We start from the raw sequence: 25,709 nt of genomic DNA, 5'->3' as shown, positions 1-25,709 counted from the left end.
GACTTTTGTCATAGCCTCAAGTTTTAATGATTTATTTACTAACTTGTCTACCATAGGAACATAAATCTGTTGTTTCTGCTCTGCTCATGAACAACATTTCAGCCAGCCTGATCAATTATAACTTCTTCCAAACACCAGCCAACTTGCAACACTCTAACAAGAGTGCCTATAAAACACAGACATTTACAAAAGCTGGATTTGTGTTATGTGAAATTAGACGAGAAACTAAAAGGTAAAGTTTCACCAGATCCACAATTTTGTCTGGATATAATGTGGAGTGGATCCTCTATAGCAGGGGTGTCAGTGAGCCACTATTCAGCCTTTTTTAGGGTTCTACCTACTCTATCTAGCACTCATTATAAGCAGAAGCTTGATATCAAATAGAAAGAATTAGTTATCATTACTTAAAAACAAAATTTTTTAAAAAGCACTTCATCAAGTGCAATGTAGCTTCATTCGGTGAATGCAAAAACCTGAGAAGGCAATGGATCTCACATGTGTGAATTAATGCACAAACATCGACAGCCTTTCAATTTAATATAAATCAGGTGCAGCACTTGGTCAAAAATGTTCCTACTGTGGTGGTTATAACTCCATAATGGTGAAAATTCATCAGTGCCTGCGTGGGTTTCTTCCGGGTACTCCGGTTTCCTCCCACATTCCAAAAACATCCATGGCAGGTCGATTGAACACTCTAAATTTCCCCTAGGTATGAGTGTGAGTGCGGATGATTGTTCGTCTAAGTGTGCCCTGCGATTGGCTGTCAACCTGTTCAGGGTGTCCCCCGCCTACAGCCCGAAGATAGTTGGGATAGGCCCCATCACCCGCCGCGACCCTAGTGAGGAGAAGCGGTACAGAAAACAGATGAATGTAACAAGTATTGTTCATTAAAAACTAAAAAAAAGATAACATTTGAAAATTTGATTAACTTACTAACAATAATGCAGTGAATGACCATAAACTAATAAAACATAACAGTTCACTTAATTTATGCGCAGTCTAAGAAAAGTGTAGTGCATTAATGCTGCTCCTAAAGTCAAAATGCAGATGAAACACACAACATACTGTAACATACAACTCAATTGAAAAAAAAGGAAAACTTTTTGAGAGGGTAGTAAAAACAAACAGATTAATGACTTTGTGTGCAGTGTGCACGCAATCTTATAATTTGGTATACAGCCTTGTGTAGGTATGGTGTTCATTAGTGAGGAGCAGTGATGTGTTTGTGGGGCTTTGTGCTTGACACAACTTTACAAAATATGGCCTAAAGGTTCAGCCATGGATTCATCAGCCCATAACACATTTCCCATGAGTTAGGGAAATGTTATTGTGGTAGTTAATTGTGGAAATTTTGGGGAAATTATCACTGTCTTTTTTTTTTAATTATAAAAACCTAGCAATTGAACAGGAGTGTGCAGGCTTGTTGAATGACTACACATAGTCATCAAATTTAAGTCCTTGCATATTGAAAGTGTGCATGAGAGAGGAGAGCGAGAAAGAGAGAGTGCAAAAGCGAGAGATGGCAGCATGCCACACATGATACCTGTGTCTCTGACAATGCATTTGCTTTTGTCCAAGACACAATGATAAACAAAATAATCCCAAATGAGGGTCAGCCATTTTATCCAAACTTTCCCCATTATGCTGTTTTATTTTTATTGTCTACCCGTGTGACCTCATTGTCAACGCGTTACGTCATTTAGGAAGTCGAGTTGCTGTACGGCAGGATAACTGTCGTAAATCCGGCAGCGCCATGATTTACATTTTAAATGATCACAAAAAGCTTACTAAGACGAAAAACTAAGGATATTTTCTTCACGATTATCATTCGTTTTTGTTAGTTTTGTGAGCACACAGTCATTTTAGTTGTTTTTTCCCCATAACATTCTTGTTTTTATTTCATTAACAAAAATGTTTTTTTTTATTTTAGTTTTCGTTATTTTTTTTGTTTTCATATTCGATAATAACCTTGTAACCTAGTAAGGTTAACTCATGTTTGCATGTGAGGGCAGCTAATAGATTTTACAGTGTATAAATTTGTAAATGTAGCATATAATGTAAAAGGAGACTTCATTTTTGCCTCCATTAGATGGTTGTAGAACCAACATTTTTTTTTCCATTCGTCCCCACATGAAATAAGGGTGCCTGTGCACCCTAGAGCCCTTACTATATTACTCATCTAAAGATAGATGTACATATGTTTGTGTCAAGTGTTGGTGGAGGAAGAGGAGGACCCAAACGCAGGGAAGCGAGGCAAGGGAAACTTAAATGGTATTTAATTGATGAAATAAAAGCAAACAAGGAACTTGGAATAAATAAAGTATCGAAGTACAAAACAACGGGGAGCAACGAAACACAATAATTTAACTTAACTGGAAAAGCTGAGACAAGCAGGAGGACAACTGACGTGGACGTGAACATCTGACACGGACAATGCACCGTCAAGAACTGAAAGTAAACGGGGAACTAAATACAAATTAACAAAACAATGAGGAGCGCCTGGACAAGACACAAAGGGTTGAAAGGACCTGATTGATTAACACTGGGGCTTAAACATAGGCGGACACACATGACGAGACACACCAAGCACAAGGAAAGCTAGTGACTAGTTGATCTGTGTGACAAAAAAATAATAATAAAGATTAAAGCCATCTCTATATTATGTATGAGCCTTGGTTTGAAGTTTGCTTCAGTCATTTGAGAATGCTGAACATCCCAAAATATATCCAGGTGGATAGGTCAAAAAAGTGCTTAAAAAGTCAGCGACGTAAGAAAGGTTTGCATCACGTAACATTGTAGTCACTTCACATATAACAAAACAAGCTAAATCAATGTTGAATTAAGGTTAATTAAGAAGGTTGATTTTTACTATTTTCTTCAACCACAATACGAGCTCATTTTTCCAAGAGACATTCATAAATGGCAAAAGTGCTCATAAAACACGACAAAAGGTGAATTACTGACTACCTTGTCATCGCTGGAGTATCTCCGACTGTGCTGCGCTGCTCCTGCACTTTGGTTCATGTTTGATCCGGACGGACACTTTATTTCCTAAAAAGCCAACTTGCCAGCGGATGGACGAATGTTTGTGTCGCAAAAGCCAGATGCCAGTTGTGAATCAAAGGCGGGGATTGAAATAAATGCGCTCTCTCCGTGTTACGCGGGATTTCAGAGCCAAATGCTCTGATGCTCTGTGCGCGTGTGTGTGGGCGTGTGTCTGCGCGTGTAAATCGGTGAGAGACGAGTGTGGGAGTTTGTCATGCGTGCGTCTGCCGAGTGCCCAAGATCAAGATGTGAAAACAATGAAATATGGTTAAGGTTAAATATTTTTTTTTGCATTAAAATAACATCCATACAAGACCAGTTGTTGGGGATTAAGTGGTACAGAAACGGGAGATTGTCAAACCACCGATTACATAACAAGATAAAGCAGATGGCCAAAGACTGATTTTCAAGTCATTCTGTACTGTCACTCACACATTTATTAAATGAAATGTAACTTTTACTTTTGTCATTTCTTGATTTGTATTTGCCACGGTGGCTCAAATTCTAGATAACATTTAAAGGGTGGTATACCCTGCCCGATAATTGGGCCAAATATGAGCATCTTCCAGTCCAATCAAACTCTACAAAGGATTTTATTTGCAGATGTCTCGAAAAGGCGGCACGGTGGTCGACTGGTTAGCACCATGGCCTCACAGTGCAGAGGTCGTGGGTTTGATTCCGGCTACGGCCTTCGTGTGTGGCGTTTGCATGTTCTCCCCGTGCCTGCGTAGGTTTCCTCCGACTACTCCGGTTTCCTCCCACATTCCAAAAACATCCAGGGCAGGTTGATTGGACACTCTAAATTTCCCCTAAGTATGACTGTGAGCGCGGATGATTGTTCGTCTTTGTGTGCCCTGAGATTGGCTGGCAACCATTTCAGGATGTACCCCGCCTACTGCCCGAAGACAGCACCCCCGCGACCCGAGTGAGGATGAGCGGTACAGATAATGGATGGATGTTTTCGAAAAGATTATTCTCAGTATGTTGAGATTCACTACGAGTACCTGTTTTGGGGAAATGGGTTCAGTTAGATTTAGAGTTACTTATTGCACAGTTGATGCAAGCTGAAGGAGATTTAGTAAATTTTATAAGTGGTAGGGAGACTAACAACTGTATTTTCAGGACCATAAGGCGCAACTAAAACTAACATTTTCTCCTTATAATGATAAGCGCCCTATGAGTGGACCGAGTTCCAAAATCTGTAAATGTTGTGTGGCTTTCATGAGAGCTCCGCTTGACTGACTGGGGGGCCAACATGCTGCTCATGTAGAGGAAAGGCAGAAGTTACTGACAACAGCATGCGGACGTTAAAAGGTAAAGGGAGTTGCGTGAAAGACGACGCAGAAGGCATGCCCCCAGTAGGTGCCAGGAGAAGCGTTTCGACACTCACTATTCCACAGAGGGCAATAATGGTTGCAAAAATATGAAAAGCAAACATTTTCAAGGAGCTCAGTCTTGATGTTTTCATTTTATGAAATGGCACCGTCCATCTATCAGGGTAAAGACGACCATAGCAAAGCAACTTCTGGCAGGCTACCTCTTGTACTGCAGTCAATATATTGCCGACAAACGCATCCAGCCCAACGACATCTCCAACATGGACAAGATGCTGGTCACATTCAACATTCCGGTGAACCACACGGTGGAGAAGAAGGGGACCAGCAGGGTAACAATACGCGCAACAGGGCACAAGAAGTCGGCTTTTACTGTTGTGCTTGGTTGCCAAAGTAATGGACAGAAACGGCCACCTATTATTTTAAGCAAAAGATGCTGCCTTAAGAAAAGTTTCCAGCCGAAGTCTTTATTAAGGCTAATTAAAAGGGCTGGATGGACGAGGAGATCAGTGACTCCATGCCCGCCCATCTCAGAGCCGATGTATATATATATATATGTATATATATATGGAAGACATGTCTGTAAAATTTGTAAATTACTAGAACAAAGGACACTGAGGTAGGTTAAAACAGTTGAAGAGTCAAAATAAGCATAAAAAAATTCTGTATGAAAACTGCAGTTACTCATACCCAAAATGTATGTACTTATGACATCAACCTCTTAAAATATTGCCCCAATATTTTGTATTTGATGGATGACACATTTTCCTTAATTAATTAACAAGAATCCGAAAATTCTTAATACTTGGACGATCATGCGAGGTTGATGTGAGCACAAGTTGCAACATGCACAGATTTGGTGACTACTGATCACAGTTTTCACATATTCGACGATGTTTACGTAGACTGTCGTGGTGCGTGATTGAACAGCAAGTGAGGAGGGACATATAACATTAGTGTCATCAACTAACGAGCCTTTTGAAATGTTTCATGAAAGTTTCCACGGGAGCCACAAAGTATTTTGACATTTACAATGAAGATATATTTTCTCTTTCTTTTGTCATTAAATTCTACTGCAGACACCCATTGACCCGGTTGGCCCAATTGAAGCGATATGTCAGCGCATCCACTATATTGGAAGTGGCTCTTGTATTAGCCATAAAATAGTCATTATAATATTGATAAAAGTGAGCTAGAATGACAAATGCAATCAAAACAATGATTCGTTGTTAATTACCTGAGCTCTTGCTTGATGATATACCTCCAAGTAGGAAATGAACGAGACATCTTCACAATTAGATTCACTTTGCTACATCTAATATGGCTGTGGCATCAACACACTCAAAAAAGGCCTCTTTGAATACCTAGTAAATGTCGTCTATGATACTTGCTTGTGGTTGTCGCAAAGGGCGCCATTCAAGAGTATTGACTGGGAGGGGGAGTGTTCCCCAAATATATTGAGCAAAGTAAGTGCTGACTGTAGGGTATTAATAATGCATTTTCCCCTTGCATTTTATACAACCACCCCCCCTAAGATTGGGCTCTGGTGACAGATCCGGTGTTGAAGAAGATTAAAAAGACAAAATGTTAGAGATGGAAGCTGAGTGTTGTGCAGCTTTTCGAAGTTCAGAGTGTATCCCGCCGACTGCTCGAAGATAGCTGGGACAGGCTCCAGCACCCCCCGCGACCCTAGTAAGGAGAAGCGGTACAGAAGATGGATGGATATATATATGTATATTTTTTTTTTGAGAGAGAGAGAGAGAGAGATGGGCACTTTACCCTAGTTTGCCGGTCTGTCAATAAAAATAACCGTCTTCCGTCCCCATATGCCCATACATCCTCGTCTTTTTAGCACTCACAAATCTACTTGCAACAAATTCAATTCAATTAAAAAAATCAAACCTACAATTTTGATTCATCCTCACAAGAAAACAAATTCAGACGCTTATTATTAATTGTCTTTTTTACAGATATCTTACTCCATAGTCTCCCATTATACATCAAATGGGCAAATCTACCCTTGTGGATTTTTTTAAAAGCCCTCAATCCCAAAAGTAAGCCTTTTTTTCACCCCTGCTACATGTTCTGCGTGCACATTGATGAAGTGTACTAATCCCTCAGACTATTTTGTCATATCCATCCATTACCCAAACCGCTTATCCTCACAAATGTCCTAGATGTTGCAGAACTTTCAATTTTCCTTCAAAGCCTGTCCTTCTCAGTTTTATTTTTGTCTTTTGTTTGAACTTTATTAATACCTTCACTGGTTCAATTTTATTTTGGGCATGGTCTTTCTCTTTTTTTTGACACTTCACAGTCCATATTCATATCCAGGCAGCAACACCTAAATGAAAATACACGAGATACGTAATCAAGTCAGTGTCAGTAGCAGCACAGGAACACTCGCTCTAATGTTGTTTGTCCAGAAATTTTTTTGACAACTCTTCTAATCCTTGTTGTTATTCTGCTCTTGTTTATTATTTACAGTCCAAATGTCTGTAATTTATGTATCAAAATGAACTAATTAAAATTAAAGTTTAATTTAATTGTTAATTTAAAGCAGTGATTCTCAAATAGTGGGGCACACCCCCGTGGACCACATCGCACCGCTTGGGACCCTGGGGAACATGTTTTTTTCCCGGCGTTGTACGGCTGAACGATGCATCGTTTTGGGACCGAAAAAGGCGATCTCAGAAAACGTGAGTTTGAGCTTGACAAAGCTGTTTGTGCCCCGAGTTCACGCAGTACTGATTACAAAAAAGCGTCGCCCTGTCACGTAAGTGATTTCTTTTGCCGCTACTTAGATGCACTGCGCCAAGCTATCTTGCGCCACAACAACCTGCCATGTAAGTTTTCGGAATGTCGGAGGAAACCCACGCAGTTACAGGGAGAACATGCCAACGCCACACTGGAGAGCCGGAGCCCGGATTCGAACCCAGAACATCAGCACTTGTGAGGCCATCGTGCTCAACAGTGCCTTCAATCCATGCCTCAAATTAGGGAGCACAAGCATCTTGGTGGGCGGGCCTGGCCCCCTATGGCCGGCCCTTTATTGGTGGGAGCTCTTACATATTTTAAAAAGAAAGAAAGAAAAAAAAAAAAAAATATATATATATATATATATATATTTTTTTTTTTTTTTTAAATTTAATTTTATTTTTTTTTTTTTAAGTTGATCATTTTAGTTGTTTTTTTTCATTAATGTAATTAGTATTCTATTTATGGTGGGTTATGCTTAATCATACTTTGAAATGGTATTCTGATTCTATCACTTTTGTCTGGGGTCCAAAACTAAGTAAACTATAGTACTAACGTTTCTGACAACCCGTGGTTCTAAACGAGCCTATTCATGACAAAAGTGCTAAGTTCTACTTTTTTAACCTCTGTTCAGAGAAGTGGTGGTTTGTGGAGCTAAAGAACAGTAATTTCCACAATAATGATGCAAGCGTTTTGACTCAGCTTACTTGGCGTTAAGAGGAAGTGCCTGTGTCTATATATATATATTAGAAAAACAAGACAACTTTGCGTGTACAAAATAAAATCGTTTTTAACATCAGATGAATATATGACTTTAAGAAGTATGGTCGCTGAGAAAAACAACTCAATTCAATCAAATCAAGTTTCGTTACATTATTGTAAAGCATACTAAACATCGTTGATGTTATTTTTAGATGAGAAGACGCGTGTTTTATTTTGAAATTAGAAACCGGATGTAGATTGGAGTATTCCGTCCACGATTATTTTTACATTGACGTGACAGCTAGCATGACGGCTATCTGTTAAAAAAAACACGTCAATTGTCACATTCGTCTTTATTTTCAAGTCCACGTTGAGTATTTCATTGAAATTGTTGCGGCGAGGTTATTTTTACATTTGACGTGGACACTCCCCACTGTCTCTGGCCACTACAACAGCTGAGGTACGTCAAAGGAAACTTTAAATTCCCCACTGTTCTGTTGTGATTGCATTCAGGAGTATTCATGCAAATCGTGTCCACGATATTAATAATTGTTTTGAAGAGGACATTGACAGTTGTGCCTCGAATCTGCTTCAGGAAGTGATGTGGCATCAAAAACAGTGGTTCTGTGAAACCACAGCCATGAACAGTCTATCGTATCGAAAGACCTCAAACACTTCCAGATTGATCAAGATTGTGATGGGACGAAGCACACTGGTGTACCACAGTACATCGTAGCTAAATGTCGTTTAGTTGCTGATTTGGACGTGTGCAGGCATATTGTTGCATGAAACGTGAGATGGGTAAATTTGTAAGATGTAAATGTGATGGTCTATGGAAATAAAATCATAACGCATAAGCATAAGCGGTGCTAAATGTAGCCCTTGATACCTGGAAAATGTATGCTTTTATGAACTGACTAATAAATTATCAGCAATAATTTTGAACCGACTGTCAAATAAATAAATCCAATCTTACACCTGTGTTGCTAATTAGGACTTTTCGTGAAGGTTGAACCTGGGATGCCCGAGGGGATGGATCCTTTGGGTGCTCGCTCTCAATTTGTGGACATCCAGACCCTCCCCACGTGGCAGCAGCTGGAAGAGGAAGGGGAGCGCATTCCGCAGGATCAGAGTGACAGCCTGCTAAGCCAGCAGTTCTTCCCATCGCCCTTCCCCGTCAGGCCAGACATCAATTGCAAAATTATCCTCTTGTGAGTCTTTCTGGGAAAAAAACAAAACACTAACATGCATTTACCAACTTTATCTGTTTTTTTAAGTGTTTTTTTTTTACACCGTTATGTTTACATAAGGTAAAAAAACATCTGAAAAAACGAACCCACTTCCTGATAAGGCTTTTCACTCCACTCCATTGAAAGAAGACATGAGTGTTTAAAAATTTGACTGACTCCAATTTCTCTGGAGGCGCATTTCCATTACAGACTTCCACCAAGGTCAAACAATTGTAAACATATATCTGTCTGATTGACTGAAAAATATACCATGGGTGCCAAACTTCATATCATTTAGGGACTAGATACACCCTACATGTGAAGTGTTTTTTATTCAAGCAATTACAAAATGTTGATATTTAATGAACTATCATTTAACAAAACATGAAGAGAGACATTAAATTCCACAGGAAAAACGTGCAGTTGATTTCACTTTATAATTTATGACATGAAAAACCAACACTTACCTTTACAGCGTTATTAGTTAGTATAAAACCCATCCTAGATATAATTGGCCTGGAATGAAGCTGATAGTTTGGAATACAGTTTTGTAATGATCTAAGGCAGCACCGGGCAACTGGCCGCAACCACTTTCTGATTTTCTTTTTAACAACTTTCCCCCATAAATCCCCCAAAACAAATATGTTTCTCTTACGAAACAATTGGGTCGAATGTGGGGCGTTTGTGTTTGTGGGATCCTTGGAAAATAAAGAAATTAGAAGAAAGTAAGAGAAGAAATGAAGAGAACACAAACAATGTGCAAATCCATGGGTCCCGAACTGCAAATATGAAGGGGTCGTAACATCACCAGTCGCCATGAGATGGCAGATGTGCTTTAGTTGCTCTCATACTTGGTCTTACACTGCCTTATACTAGAACGTGAGTAAAGCTAATAATTTCTTTTTGCGGTCTTGGAATGATGTGCTGGCGCAACATAGTACCACAATATGTGCTGTCACTTGTATAGTGCTCTTCTAACTTTGGTACTCAAAGTGCGTCACACTATTACCTCATCTCTTAACGTTACAGCTGCAGCTGTTGTGAAATGCTCTATATCAGTAAAGTTCTATTGTATGTATTATATTGTATTTTGAGTGACTTGATTTTTGTGAAAAATATATAAAACTGCAAAAAAATATTGAACAAATCATCAAAGCCAATCAGTCAACAGTTTTATCAATGTCCAATTGGTCCATGGTGCTAAAAAGGTTGGGAGTCGCCGTATAGCAGTTCATTCATTCATTCATTCATTCATTCATTCGTTTATTTACGAAAATTCGCTCATCAAATAATAAACGTCACTTATGTAGACCAATGGTCTGCACCAGTTTAGCCCCTTAGGACCACATATATAGCTCATGGGACTGTTGTTGAAAAAAAAAAAAAAAAAAAAAAAAAAAAAGGACTCTAGACTGAGACCATTTAGTTCACAGAGAGCTCAATTTCTCAACGCTCCACCTGGAATTAAAAAAAATAAATAAATAATGGCTTCAGATTGGCCGTGGTCCAGATATTCATCTGCGTGCATTTGGACGTGTGTGCTGCAGTTAGATAGGGCTAATACCACAATTTATTTCAAGCTACAACAAACGGCAGCACTGCAGCAGCCTGTCACTCTGCGCTTACCATGCTGGTGATTGTGCATTGTTGACACATTTGTCTACTCTACATCTACTCTCATCGTTGCATTGGACATTGCTCGGCTGCACGGAAAAGTAGGGGAAGAGAGAAGGACAACTTACTAGCCGGCACATTAGCTGCACAAGCGTGCATGCACACGCACACATTTGGACTCAGGATAGAAAATGAGAGCAAGCCACACACCATAGAGACTTGTAATGTTCACGAGTCCCAAAAGAAGAGTCAGAGTCAAGTCTTGAGTCGAAAGTGGACGAGTCTAAGTCGAGTTACAAGTCTATATAGCAAATTAAGTCTACCACGAGTCCGAGTTGCGAGTCCCCATATTTGGCTCGACATTTACAAGTGGAACGATTCAGTTCAATTTGATGCATCTTTTAAATAAGAAAAACGTTTTTCTGGTCCAATCCAGTTCTGACATCACTCCAGACCACCAGGGATGTTTTCTGACTTACTAACTAACTTACGTCTCTTAAATACAGGGTTTGTTTTATTAATAGAAAGACCAGTTAAGGAGAACTGTGGTCTATACGAAGTCCACATCATAATTCCTCTTTGCGGAAGATCACATGATCCATCTGCTGCTCAACTTGGTGGCTGACTTTGTGTGAGCACCCCTTTGTGTTTGTAAGTCTCCCATGTTTTTTCAAAGAGTGTGCTCGCATTCCTGAAACACTAATGTGACAACCGTGTCCCGAAGGAACCACCCTAGGTGTTGACTAGTAATCACTTAAATGTTGTACAAGAAGATTCAATATTTTTCTGTCTTTGATTTTACGCAGAACCTAGCAAACAATTTCTGCTGACATTGGTGTATGGGCTTTCACACAGCAACAGCGTCCCAGAAATCGGATCATTAGTCTCACTTTGTTGTGTTAAAAACAATGATCACTGTACAACAATTTAAATCTTACACCAGACACTGATTTTTAAGCAATTGTTGGACAGCAACAATTGCTTTCAACACAACAGAGCATGTGTGACGATTGCCGGTATTAAACTTGATACCCTGGCATTTTTTAATTCCTACAAGCCGTTTTGGGCAGCGTTCTGCCTCGATTACGGGTAGTGCGGAAGGCAAAATTTTGCTCAATCGACTTTGTCCCCCATCTCGGTGCTATTTATAGAGAACAGATGAAAGTTGGAAAAATGACAGTTTATTCAAGCAAGAGCTTCACATGCAGTATCCTGACTCTGTCACGGCTCTGACATTACCTTGGAAGACGAAAAATCGCATTACTATCTTCTTACTTCTTACTATCTTATCTTATTTGGCTGCCCTCTCCCCTCACTGTCGGAGATCTACACCACCACTGCATCAGCAGAACTCTCAATATCATGAAAGACAATACTCACCCGAGCTCACGCCTGTTCGACCTGTTGCCCTCTGGCAGGCACTACAGGTGCATCAAAACAAAGACTAAGAGACTGAAAAACTTCCCGAGGCCCATCTCCATGCTGAACTCTCACACACAACTACCCTTACCTTGTAGAACAGCAACATAATGTGTTTTTATTTTTCCAATTTCATATTTATTTTCTATTTAATTACTTACTAATCTTTAATTAATCTAATTTATATATTTATAATTAAATTATTGTTGTATTCCACTGAAGAGGGGAGCTCTCTAATCTCATTGCACACTGAGTAAAATGACAATAAAGGGCTTTCTGATTCTGATTCTGATTCTGATTCTGATTCCCCACAGCACTGGTGACGTAGCGCTGCTGAACTGCACAGCCATCACCAACACCAGCAACGAACTGCTTAACGACAAGAACCCCGTATCAGAGCGCATCCATCAGCTGGCAGGGCCTGAGCTTAAAGAAGAGCTGCTTAAACTTAAAGGTTCCTAATGAGTTTTTATCATAGTGTTCTAAAAATGCTGGGAGCATTTTAGACTGTGAAAGGTGTTGTTTAAGTCAATGTACTTCCCCTATGATGTGTTTCCTTCGCAGGATGTCGCACTGGAGAGGCGAAGCATACGAAAGGCTTCAATCTGGCAGCGAGGTTCATCATCCACACAGTGGGACCAAAGTACAAAGCAAAGTACAGAACAGCGGCAGAGAGCTCGTTGTATAGCTGCTACAGGAACATCATGCAGCTGGCCACGTAAGAACAGCAACCAGATTGATTCCATTCATCGATCGCAGAGCATGTTTTTTAAATTGTAATAACATAAAACTGCACAACATACAAAGCTGAAGTCATTCATTTTGTATTTTTTGTATTTTTAATGTTTTTTATTAATTAATTGTAATGATATTGATTATTCATAATACAAATGACCATGTTTATTATCAAAATAATTGATTTTTACATATTTAGCATCTGTATTTAAAAATCATCTATTACCTGGCCCGTCTGTCAGTTTTAAGATTTAAATGTGGTTCTTGAGCTCAACAGTGTGCCCTGGCGATCTAAAGGTTAAACCACAAATCTGTTTAGCTTGTTAGCTGTTTTTATAGTTTTTTTAATAACTCTTTGTGATAACAGTAGAAAGAAAAACACGCAACTAAATAGCAGTATTTTTTCACTCAAAAAAGTGTGGCAGCAGCTATCACAGGTCTAAAACAAAGTCCTTAGTTCACAAGAAGCAGTTAATACAACCTATGAAGCCAACATGCAAATGGTGGCAAAAGCATGAATTGCAAACCTACCCAAATAAAAGAAGCAACAGTATTAAATAAAGCAAAACTGAGTACTTATCATCATAACACTGAAGTGCTGTATAGATGAAAATACTGCACTCTTTTCTGCTTTAAATGAAACCATTATTTAATTATGAGGAAACGTGTGACAAAACGTCAAACACACTTAAATGATGTGATGCTGGCTGAAATGAGTACAAGTGAGGGGTGCTGCCATCGCGCAGTTTCATGTCCAAAATTTGGATGGCATTAAAGGCAGATTTTTCCTTGAACATTTTAGTCGAACTCCAAAGTTTTCTTCATTGTTGGACTTCAGAAGTTCCACTGTGTTACATGCTAATGAAACCTGACCATTGACATGTGATCGTCCTCTTTAAAACCAGGGAACACTCGATGGCATCTATTGGCCTCAGCGTAGTGAGCACCACCAAAAGAGGATACCCGCTGGAGGACGCCACACACATCGCCTTCAGTAAGACACACAAAATAACACAATTTGAATATTTCTGAATATAACAGTGACAGTGGTTACAGAGTGGAAACAACATCCCATTTCAGCCCTTTAGCTTTAAAGAGAAGCATCTTTTAAGTACATTGGATATAACCCTTGTTCAAATGCTAAGTTTTTCATCATCATCATCATCCACGCCACTTAGCCTGCACATGGTTGTGGGAGGGTGCTGGAGCCCTTTTCAGCTGACTATGGGCAAAAGGCACAATAGTCTCTGAACTGGTCGCCAGCTAGTCACAGGGCACACACATTCACCGTCACTGACTGGAAAACGATCCCACGCTGCCCGCACATAAGTCAGGCGAGTGTATCACTACACCATCAAGTTTTTGTGCTATAAAAATGAGACCAAAATAAATCCGTTGAATTCATTTTTTCTCACCCTTAATGTGAACAATAACTTGGTTAGAAAAAAGATAAATTGTTAAAAAGGGGAAGTAAAACTGAACCATTGAGGTGATCCGATTGCAAAAATGTGTACTTCTGTATTTCTCTTCCTGACAGATGTTTTGAAGTAGACGCCAAGTTGATAGTTAACTGGCCAGTTTTCTTTTCATCTGCATCAATTTTGGAAAGGATGTCCAACTTCTTTGTAATCTCTTATACCCAATTTTCTCCAGTGGAGGTTACTCTCTTCACTGTGTTCCATGGTGAATTAAATGCCTTAGAAATTTTGTATCCTCCTCCTGACTGATACCTTTTGAAGCCCTCTTTGGACCGTGGCTCAAACTGTTAGATAAGATGACAAAAAATGTCAGGTAAAGCTGAGAAGAGCTGAACTTTATTTGGTGTTAATCAGAGTTTTTTTTTTATTGTTTCAGCAGTGTCGTGACTCTGATTAAATTGACTGGTTATTACTGAAAAGCCACTTCTCTAGTTATTAAAGGGTGTCCATGGTGCAAACAAATATTATCTCAGTAATTTTTACTTCCTCTATTGAAAATTGCTTTTTTTAATTTTAGTTATACAGGTTATAAGTCACATCAATGGTGAACACAAGTTTTGAAATGATTTACAGAAAGAACCTTGGTCACTTATTTTTTTTTTTTGCTCACATACACATGGCATTTAAGCAGGGTTGTACTGACATCTTTTATCCACTGTATTTGTCCACAGGAACAGTCCGCAGGTTCCTGGAGAAGCATGGTAGCAGCATTGAGGCAGTCGTGTTCGCTGTGTCCGACACAGAGGAGGTTTGTCCGACTTTGGTCCATCAGTTGAACATGCATATCAGTAGTATCAGGAGTACTATATGTTCTGTTTGTGCATATGATTCTGTAGGCGGTGTACAGGAAACTGCTGCCACTCTACTATCCTCGCTCTGAGGATGAGGAGAGGGTTTGCCTTCCACTTGTGCCGGCTGATATTGGCAACTCAGAGGGTGAGCCTGTTGTCCCCGAGAGGCAAATTCGCATCGCTGAGAAACCAGGAAGCTTGGAAGGTAAAAAATAATCTCACTCACTGGACACTTCTTTGAGGTACACTTGCCCAATTATCGATATTTCAAAGATTATCTAGAAATATATGATGGTTGACCTCAATGCATCCCTTCAGACATTTCACTTGACAATTTTCTAGTTGGGAGAAACCAGAAAGTTTCTCTTTAAGACGAGAAACTAATTACTGTTTTTTTTCCCCATGTCACTTTCGGGGCCTCGTATAAACACACCCATTGTTTTTTTTGTTTTTTCTTTGTTGTGTTTTTTTTTTAAACACACTATAGAGGATATATCCGGTACTGTACAAAAGTATTGCAGCACCAAAAGATTTGTTGTTTATCATTTAAGGCTTTGCGCAGTATAAATTCTCATTGAGTTAACATTTGTTATCCCAACCACTCATACTGACGAAACTTGCAGGATGAAGAATGGAAGCCCACTGACTTGATGATGAATCGTAACACAAGTGATCAGATGGACCTTTCATTGTAATTAAGTAAAATGGATAACTGATAGACTTGGATGATTACTTATCGTGTTAAGCCCTTCCCTCTGCGATTTAACTTGACGTACAAAGGCGATGCGGTAAAATGCCTTGATCGATTTTAGTGGATACATTTGTATTGGCGTGGTCTGGAATGCGTCTCCAAACATGGCTCCAAACATGTCCCATAAGCTGCTTTTCAGTTACAGATTTCAGCCCCAACACATTCGGCCTTTATCTTTCATCTATTTGTAGGTCTTTGGTAGCTGCAGTGCACTGCCCAGCCCTGCCTGACACAGACCCAACAATGCAAATGACCTGAAGCCAGCTCTCAAAGCAATATGGACTTTCATTCCACGTACGCCGTGCCCACAGGCTGATTGCTGTTACGTTTTGGTGCAATTATGCAGTAAATCATGCAAAAGGAGGCACAACCAAGTACTGAGTGTGTAGAAATTAACTTACTTTTAAGGAACTTGACATTTGTGCTTAAGACATCCCGTTCTGGTTGGTCTTATGTGATATTCTAATGTTCTAAGACACTGAATTTTAGGTTTTCATTATCTGTAGGCCATAATCATCAAAATTACAATTGAAAAAAAATGAATTATTTCACTTTGAGTAATAAATGTTTGGAAAATAACAGTTTCATTTGCTGAAATAAAAATATTAAACGTTTTCACGGTAATCATTGGCAATTTTTTTGAGGTACCTGTGGGATAGTTTTTGAGACATCAATTGTGTTTAATGATTATGTAGCACTTTTCTAGTCCCTCCAAAGAAGCTTCACAATGGACACATCATTCATGCACTTGCCATCAGAAGAAGTGTGTGTCAGTTAATTAATTTTACACCCTCGTTCCAGATTTTTGCAATTCCGTTTTACACAGCAGCAACTATGATACCTGTGTCTTTCACACAGAACGGCGCGAAAGAAAAACATCGGAACATCTGGATACCCACACACACACACTGGCGTGACATTTTTCTTCGCCGAAACACATATTTTTTAAGTAAGTGTATTTATAAATCCGCTATTATTTTTGTTCTGCTTTCTGGCACAGATGATTCAGAGGAGGACAATTTGGAGTCAGATCTGGGCCAGGTGGGCAATCATGCATTTGCCCAAATGGAGGGTGACGTCGACAAGCAACGCAAGCTGATCCTACAGGGTCACATGTCGGAGGCAGCCATGCAAAAACAGCACCAGAGGAAGTAAGCGCACCAGTGACAGCAAAACCCTGAAATGGCTGCCAACACTCTCAAGCAAAATGCGTCACATTTTCACATTCACGCCAAGGAACATAATAGTCAAAGACAATCAAGCAGATCATCCAACTCGAGTTGAAATGGCTCGTTTGTTTGATGGAAAGATTGATTTCACCGCACATGCCGTCTTTTTTAAGCCACGTTTCAATTGAGATATTTATACCATGAGCACCGAGGTGTGAGGACTCTGTTGAAATCACATTGTTTCTCGTTATTCTGGTAAAAGCACTTTTTGGGGACTTAAACACTGAGGTAAAAATTTTTTTTTTTTCATTGGGCGGGATATTGCTGTAAAAATTCATTCATTGTCTGTTCCCAACAGGGGATGGGGAAAATGTGGAAAATAAATTTCTGAAAAAAAATTGGAAAATACCCAAAGTCAATTTTCAGGTCTGGTTTCTGGGGGAGGCTAGGGTTGCAGTGACCCTGCAGACCCCCTCTTGCTCTGCCAGTGCTAAACATAGTCAAAAACCTATCAAATATTGTAGATAACATTGCAAACATCTGTATTTTAAGGGTCCTGTATGCACAAATTTGAAATTATTATACAAGACAGATGGTTCATTCTAAATTACTTGAGTTGATGGGTGGAAAAGATAATTGAATGTCTAATTTTGTTTTTTGTATCTTTTCTAGCTACAACCGCTGGTTGTGTCGAGCCAGAGCAGAGGACCTCTCTGACATTGCCGCCCTAAAAGCATTATATCAAACAGGTAGACTTTGTGTATATGGTTGGTGTGTGTGTCTGCACTAATAGGGCACAGCGGGTCCACCTTTCACGCTACTACTGGTGCACTTCAGTTGCAAAGTATCTCCAGTAGAGTGCAGTGTTGCTCCGCATTTTTCAGGTAGCTCTGTGCCACTGTCTGAATGTCTTGTTTACCCATTTAGATACTCTACGATAGTAGCGCAACCTTATTGTTTTGGTACAAGTCACAACTTTTGTTTCAAAGGCATTCATGTTGTCAGCCTTACAGTTGAGAGATCCGGGGTTTGTTTCTAATCTAAGGCCGTCATGTTTGGCATTTGCATAATACAATACAATTTAATCGTCGCTATCCTATGAAAAACACTTTTGTCCACATTTTTTTTTTTTCAGAATTTTATTTTTCCGTGAATATAATTTCTTCATTACAGACATCCGGTTGACGTGAAAATGAAAAGAAAAATTACAACATTGGACATGCGTTTTTCATAGGACAGCGAAAATATGCAAGTGTGGTATCGACCCCTGATGAATTGTTATGCCACACTAGGGCGCCACAGCACTCTTGTTACGCATCACTGATATAAAAAATGGATGGAAGACTGCATAGCATTCATGCAATTTATGGTTTTTAAATGACACTAAACAGCATAGTGATATATTAGAAAGCACATACGGTATACCTACTATATGAGAATTATGTTAGAACTTGAGATCCTTATCACATTGCCACTGACTTGATGTGTCATTGATGCATTCTGTACCGTATTATAAATCATATCCATGACCTTGTGTTTCTTTCTAGGTGTGGATATGTGTGGAAGGACAGTGATGGTTGTGGTGGGAAGAAACATTCCAGTGACGCTTATCGACCTTGAGAAGGTGACAGTTTCTCATTTCTATGATTGTTTTGTTTATTTAGAAGAGTCCACAAATCCACAAAAAAATTCATGATATATTACAGTCAAAATACAAATAATAGTTGTCAAATAAAAATAATGCATTAATGTTATTTCACTTCATAAGCCAACCCCCCCACCACAAATGTTTTGGTTGTTGAATTTAAAAATGTACTTTTATTAAATTTCCTCTATAAGGCATATGCCGAGCACTCTTGTTTGATAGTGATCGTGCGTATTCTGAGGCCGGGTACACACTTAAAAACAATCGGGCTATTTTTTACACGATTTTGCCCCTTCCCGACCGAGGACGTTAAACACCCGACAATCATATGTCTATAAGATTATCCATAAGTGTGAGGTATGTTGAGTGCATTTGTCCTGATAATAGGGTCCAAAACCAATTGGTACCAAAAATCTTAAATCGTGAGCTTTTTCAATATTTATGAGTAAAAATCTTCGTGTGGGTGAAGTAGAGTTCTCCTGAGCTAGTTTACTCCGCAAAAGATTTTGTGACGGAATATAAGCAATCAAAGAAGCTCAATGGCTGATGAACCAGGAAGCCCTGGTAAATAAGATGAAGACATATCCGACCCAATGTTCATCCATCCATTTTTTGAATAACTCATCCTCCTTCCCTCAGGTCGCGGGAGTGCTGGTGGTTATCCCAGCTGTTTTTGGGCAGTAGATATTTTTATTTTTTTATTTAGTTTTTTTTTTTTGCAAGGACTAATTTTTTTGTTAATTCGCATTTATTTATTTCAAGGGTGGGCAAACTTTTTGATTGGCGAGCCACAATGGGTTCTAAAATTTAGCAGAGGAGCTGGACCAGTTGTAGATGGAAGGAGTGTTTTGGTAACCTCACCTCAGAAAATAAATACATTTAATTTGAAATCAAAGTGGACAAATGCATTACGACAATATATATATCTTTGAAAAACCACAGTATTTAGAAAATAAAACATTAACAAGGTTTATTTATTTATTTATTTTTCAAGTTCGGCGGGCCGGATTAAAATGCATGTGGCCCCCGGGCCGTAGTTTGCCCACGCCTGATTTATTTCCTGGTCACCTTATCGGTCAACAAAATGAACAAAGATGGAATGTTCTCTTTTCTAGCACGCAATTTCCACATGAGGGACATTTCTTGACCTCAATAACTGTTCAAAGTACTCCTCCATGACTCTTCTTATCTCTGATGAACTGTAGCTTCTCAAAAAAGTTGCGCATTAGATCACTAACAAAAAGAAACCCCAAAAAATTTAATAATTTGTGTTATCTCCCAATGATTGTGAGAGAATGCTAATCTTGCGATGGAAAGGGTTTTTTTTTGGAACACAAAGTTGTTCTTTTTCTTCCATATCACTGAGGGGCTGCGTAGGTACTCGATATCCATTTTTTCTTTTTTTCTTTTTCTTTTTATTTTTTTTTTGTATAATTATGGATTCCCCAGAAGGCGGGGTCTGCTTTCTTTGTCTTTGGTCTTCTTCAGAAATACCGGAAGAGCTTGGTTGTCTTCGTGGCAGTGAAATCATGTGTAATCACGTGAGAGCTCTCCCTCGGAGGACTGGAAAGAGAATCTTTATGTGTTTTGGAAGCTCGGTTGAGATCATATGAGCACCCCTCACACAATATGATCAAAACTGATGAATGGCTGATTTTTTTTTTTTTTTTTTTTTTTTTTTTTTTTTATCCGTGTGCGGGGTCTGCCAAAGCTGAAAAAATCTTTTAAGATTAGAAAAATCCTTTCTTGTACCCGGCCAAACACACAAAATGGCTTTTCATTGCTAATAAATTCACCCAAAAAATCATTTGTCACCAAAAAGAATATAATAAATTTTAATATAATGCAACATAAAGGGACACTTGATCCAGCTGAACATTGGCACTTATTGATAGGTATGCATGTGAAAATTACATCAGTACTGAAATTCACCCCACTAAAAGACTGGAGGGATTTAAGATATATATATATTTTTTTTACAGATTAGCACACCCCCTTTTGGAGCTTGGCTTGTTATTTTTTCTGTCTCAGCTGTCTATGTCACAATGGGGAGGCAAGCTTGCTTTTTCATTTCTGTTCTTTAAAACGCTGACCAATCACCAGATTCGCCACCAAAATTCAAATTCACATTACTATTCTTGTCCACTTCAGTATAAAAGCTTTCTGCACAATTTTTGGGATCTAATGGCATCAGTCGTGAGCTCACATGATCACCTCCACAAAATAAAAAATACAGTGCCCATCACTTCTACACCAACACGAGCGCCCCTACCGGTGAAAAAAAGTCCACAGAAAAGCTGCACCGTTGTATTAGCCGCATGGTTCAAAACCTAGGGAAAAATTAGCGGCATATAGTCCGGAGAATATGGTAAATTGAACTTGTTATTGAAAAACAATAAAATACTATAATTTTAATACGTTTATTTTGATACATGCAATACTGAAACTTGCAACACTGTGAATAAAATCCATGTAGAATTCAACTCATTAGTGCCCAAGAATAAAATGTGAGGCTTTGGAGGGGCTTTGACATATACTTTATTTATTTATGTATTTTGTGGTCCCAGACACACCTGCCAAAGCTTGATCCATAGCCTGTTCTTCAAATGGGATTTATGAAGTCCAACACGTACCCTATGGTGTGGAATATGTGCAAATTGTTTTTGTTTGTGCACATATACAGGCCTTGCTGTATTTCATCCACGTTATGGACCACATTGCTGTAAAGGAGTATGTGCTGGTTTACTTTCACACACTGACGGGAGAACACAACCACTTGGACACGGAATTCCTCAAAAACCTCCATGACATTGTCGATATCAAGTGAGTGTTTAGTGTGACATACCCACTCTGCTGACATAATTCTCACCAGTGATCATTTACAGACTACTCAGGCTAGTATTGTTTTCATCAACGATGACAAGCTGATTTTGTTGATGTCCCTTTGTTCACGATGACAAAAAAAATAGCGACGGCTTGAATATAACAATACAACTTCATTTTTATAGTGCATTTCACAACAGCCGCAGCTGTAACAAAGTACTTTACATACAGGGGCCTTGCCTAACATTTGATGGAAGATCATTCCAACGGGAAGGACTGGCAACGAAAAGGCTCAATCCCCTCTGAGGCTCTGCTTAGTCCTTGGCAAATCCAGTAGCGTTTGGTCCAGAGACCTGAGGCAGCTGCGTAGGGTTGGTGGAGCTCAATGAGGTACGCTGGGGCAAGACCATTTAAAGATTTGAAGACAAATAGAATGATCTCAAAATCAACTCTAAAATGTATTGGGAGCCAGTGAAGAGAGGTCAGAATTGGGGATATGTGCTCCCTCTTCCGAGCTCCTGTTCGGAGGCGACGATGTGCGCGTCTTGGATGATGAGACGAGATTGGATTGAAATGTTAGTGGTTACTCTCAGGAGTTAAAAAAGCATGCTTACTACTTGCCGCTTGTTCAAATGTACTTTGTTTTTTTCGTATGAATTGTTAGAAGAGACTTTATCAAGTTATGCTATTAAACTGAATAATAATAGTCAGCAATGCTAGGTATGAGAATATATGACCCATTTATTTCAAACATTTGGGTTACGTAAATTCAACCTGAAACATGAGAATGTTCTGCATTTGAATAAAATAAATCAAAGGAGGGCTATAAACTGATTTTGTACTGGTTGTAAATGGGTGGACACAAGGGAATATGTCAAAACTATCGATTCTGCACTTAAATCCTGTCAACCAAATTGCACAGACTTGTCCCCTGAAATGTGCAATAGATTTTTGCAGTTTTTTTATGGACAAGGTTGCTAAAGCTAAGGCTCTTGTATCAAACGCTACATTGGACCCTTCAGTCCATGTTACTTGTTCCGCAGTGTTGTATTCCTTTGAGACGATCTTATCTTTGGAGGATGTTTTTTGCCATATTAAGCTATTCGGCTCACCATATGACGCCGTTCCTCCTCAGTTCCTTAAGGAAGGAAGTTATCCTAAGTATTGGCGAATCGGCTACGGCCATTATCAACAGCTGTCTTTCTGGCGCTGCAACTTTGCTTCATAATAGGCTTTTTGCAGTGTAACGTTAAACTCAGAATCCTGTCATCTGTATGTCGACTTTTCCCAGCATGGAATGCTGTTACCAAAGCAAAAATACGAAGACAACAGAAACGACACCAAGTGTTGCTTTGACGGGATGGCCAATGCGCCTGCTGGAGAGATGTGGCGCTCATTGCTGTTTGAGTTGGCGATGCCTCTGATACCGCTGAGATTAATTGTCAAACTTGAACATTATTTGATACACGGTCTTTGCTGTATCGTACCACTAAGGAAAGCAGTGCAGGTGTCAATTAGCAGACTCACTCAAGGGTCAGTGTCTTCACTGTGCAGCAAAACCAGGTTAATACCATATTTACATATTTACTGGTCAAAACTCCAGGCTAATGTTTTTTACTAGAAACTCAGTGGCCACTCGCCTGAAATTTTGGGGCTCAAGTAAATGGGGCAAGCACTGTAAATTGACCTGCGAATAGAAATTTGGAGCAGAAATTTGTCAGCAACCTAAAATATTCAATAATAACATTCATAATTTTATTGAAAAAAAACCTGCAAATTACTGGTTATACATGTGTGAGTATTTTACACTGGACTGAGTATCAAGCACAGACTAAAATGTGACAGCTATTTATGTCTCAAAGGATAAGACTAAAACTAAACTGGCTGCCAAAAACAATACTGACTCAGGTGTTTTTGTTTGCGATCCAAGTACAGCCACTGAATGCCAAATATTAGGATGAGATAAATGTGCTAAGCAAATTGCAAAAGTGTGGGGTTAGGTGGCCACTGAACAAAATGTGGAGTTAACTTCCACTCTTGGGGTGGAAAACTGGAAAAGCTGTTGAAATGTTTGCCTGTGTCCTTACTGTGACCTTCATTTGGCACTCATCTCCTCTGTTTGAAGTTCAGTTTTTACGCTTCTTTAAAGGCCAAAGCTACTGACAATTCTGGTTAAAGTTTGTCCCAAGTGAAACAGACCATTAAAAAAAAAACATCAACTTTACTGAATTCTGTGAGTTCTGAGAATCTGGCAGCAGTGTTTGGAAGTCTTCCTTAAATCTTTTTGACTTAGCTGATTAAGTAAATTTGAATAAATTGCAGCCATCTGACAGTGGTTATGCACACTGCCCCTCATAGCCATTCTCCCATGATGCTGTTCTAGTTGTAAGGTACTGACGGCATGTATGGAAGAATGGAACTCAGCAATTTCCCAATTTTTTCGGTGGTATCAAAGACGTGACAGAGGCAAGAGTCCTCTTTTCTGTAAGTGAATTCCATAATTGATGGACCAGGATTTGAAGTGAAAACCTAACCCTGTCACTCAATTCTCCCACCTCCCCTGTTCTCTTGAAAGCAATTGTCATGTCAGAAGAGGGTACAGATTTGCATATTATTATTATGGGAATGTTTTAATTCATTTTTAATATTTCGATATTTTGAGGTATTGTTTTTTTTGGGGTGTTCATTGATAACTTGTAATTTTTTTACACGAATTTTCAGAGTTGCAAATTATTTAATTCCACCCCACCGACGCATTTCAAAGGCTCTCAATTACCTCTGGATTTGTGCTGTTTGCAGGGCAACCTGGTCCCTATACCCTGCAAATAGCTGGCGATCAACTGATTGTAGGTGTCATGTTAACTTCTCGACAGCATGCAAACGCAATGTTACAACATAGGAAACATGTCAAAACTGAGTTGACGTTGAACAAGATGAGCAATCTCCTTATCTATGAAAATAGTTTGTTGGCATTTCAGCCTTGAAAAGTCCAAGCACCAAATTATTGAATATATTCATTCCACAATGCCAGGATATCACACATTTGATGGCAGAGGTTATTTTTTTCAATCCAATGGCATCACAGTAGACGACTTATCCCAGAGTAACCATTCTGTTTGTACCGATTCACAATGGTGTGAACAAAGGCAATTGTGTAATTACCTGATCGAATCACAAGTGTGGAGCTGTAACAGTGCCGATGCTGCAAATTAGAACCCTGGTATGTCTGGATTGGCTTTCATGTTTTTAGTTCACAATGTTTTATTTTTTGTTTTTTTAGTAACGTTGATGTAGTTGCGCTGTAAAGTTAAGCACGATTGAAGTTTTTTCTTCAGTGGGTGGTCATTTAAAGCACCTTACAAGCTTAAGAAGTGCAGGAGGATGTCAACATTATTCCTCTGCTAACTAGTGAGCTCCTTCCATCCACACAATAAACCACTGTGTGTGTTTGACATGGCAAGTCAGGATCTCTCTCTTCCATAAATACTTGAAAGCCGCAAAAGAAGGATTGCAGTATGGACTTATCTCAGTGAGTAGTGCAACTTTCAAACTTTGTTCTGGCTAATTACCAGCAGAAGCGAGCCAGAGCATGGCACACTTTCACCGGTCTTGCCTGTTCACTCTGCTTCATATGTCTTCTGGCTCCAGATCGCCCGAACCAACAGACATGGACATGTCAAACCACAGTGTTTCCAGTTATTACTGGCTGTGTTAGGAGACATGTGAGCTTGACCTTGTTTAATTTTATGTGTCCTGGCATAAAGAGAGAAGTCGTACATTCAACCTTTAAAACGGCACATGTGGTGGACAAATGCGCACTCAACATTGTATTACAACTTTCAGTCTCTGTGCAGTTGACACTACACAATGGGGCACGCCTACGTCACCAAAGTAGTACTCGTGGGCACCAGATAGCTTCAAAGGACCACATAAGCGGCCCACAGGGCTGTTCTAAAAATAGCCCACCGGTGATAAGATATTGGAATTTTCAACAAATGTTGAAGTGATCAATTAAAAATGTAAACACTGGAAGAGATTTTTAAAAATTAATCATTATTGTGAGATCATTAACATGATCAGTGTCTCCACATGAATTAATCTTAGGGGTGCACAAAACAGTAATCACTCACCACTTTGCCCTTTCTGTTTTCACGGCTTCATTGTTTTACTTCATTAAAAAAATATATAAATACTGTCATATTGTTGGAAGACACGTT

The 25,709-nt window shown here is 39.3% G+C and overlaps 2 protein-coding genes across 5 annotated transcripts in view; one reads left to right on the top strand and one right to left on the bottom strand.

Annotated features, from left to right (window-relative positions):
• LOC148323149 (inactive dipeptidyl peptidase 10-like) overlaps positions 1–3,183 on the bottom strand; it is a 117,204-nt gene extending 114,021 nt beyond the window's left edge. For 2 of the 3 annotated variants that reach the window (XM_088315683.1, XM_088315685.1), the window contains exon 1: positions 2,968–3,037. Coding sequence is in view for 1 of the 3 variants with exons in the window: in XM_088315686.1 (XP_088171812.1) it covers positions 2,968–3,024 (57 nt within the window). In the remaining 2 variants the exon portion in view is untranslated. Of the gene's footprint in view, positions 1–2,967 lie in introns of all 3 variants that reach the window. The other variant, XM_088315686.1, reaches the window with a different exon arrangement.
• Positions 3,184–7,733: 4,550 nt separating this feature from the next.
• The window catches only part of gdap2 (ganglioside induced differentiation associated protein 2), a 33,874-nt gene continuing 15,898 nt past the window's right edge, over positions 7,734–25,709 (top strand). The window contains exons 1-11 of one of the 2 annotated variants that reach the window (XM_088315527.1): positions 7,734–8,298; positions 8,847–9,049; positions 12,415–12,554; positions 12,665–12,818; positions 13,741–13,829; positions 14,985–15,061; positions 15,150–15,309; positions 16,856–17,006; positions 17,697–17,773; positions 18,572–18,648; positions 21,353–21,492. In XM_088315527.1, coding sequence (XP_088171653.1) covers positions 8,859–9,049; positions 12,415–12,554; positions 12,665–12,818; positions 13,741–13,829; positions 14,985–15,061; positions 15,150–15,309; positions 16,856–17,006; positions 17,697–17,773; positions 18,572–18,648; positions 21,353–21,492 — 1,256 coding nt within the window. In that variant the 5' untranslated portion in view covers positions 7,734–8,298; positions 8,847–8,858. Of the gene's footprint in view, positions 8,299–8,832; positions 9,050–12,414; positions 12,555–12,664; positions 12,819–13,740; positions 13,830–14,984; positions 15,062–15,149; positions 15,310–16,855; positions 17,007–17,696; positions 17,774–18,571; positions 18,649–21,352; positions 21,493–25,709 lie in introns of both variants that reach the window. The other variant, XM_088315526.1, reaches the window with a different exon arrangement.

The sequence above is a fragment of the Idiotropiscis lumnitzeri genome, chromosome 14 (assembly GCF_059441095.1).
Source record: "Idiotropiscis lumnitzeri isolate Australia: NSW breed Sydney's pygmy pipehorse chromosome 14, RoL_Ilum_1.0, whole genome shotgun sequence".
Classification (NCBI taxonomy): domain Eukaryota; kingdom Metazoa; phylum Chordata; class Actinopteri; order Syngnathiformes; family Syngnathidae; genus Idiotropiscis; species Idiotropiscis lumnitzeri.
Note: the sequence above shows the minus strand (reverse complement) of the source record. Positions and strands in the feature narration are given on the sequence as shown.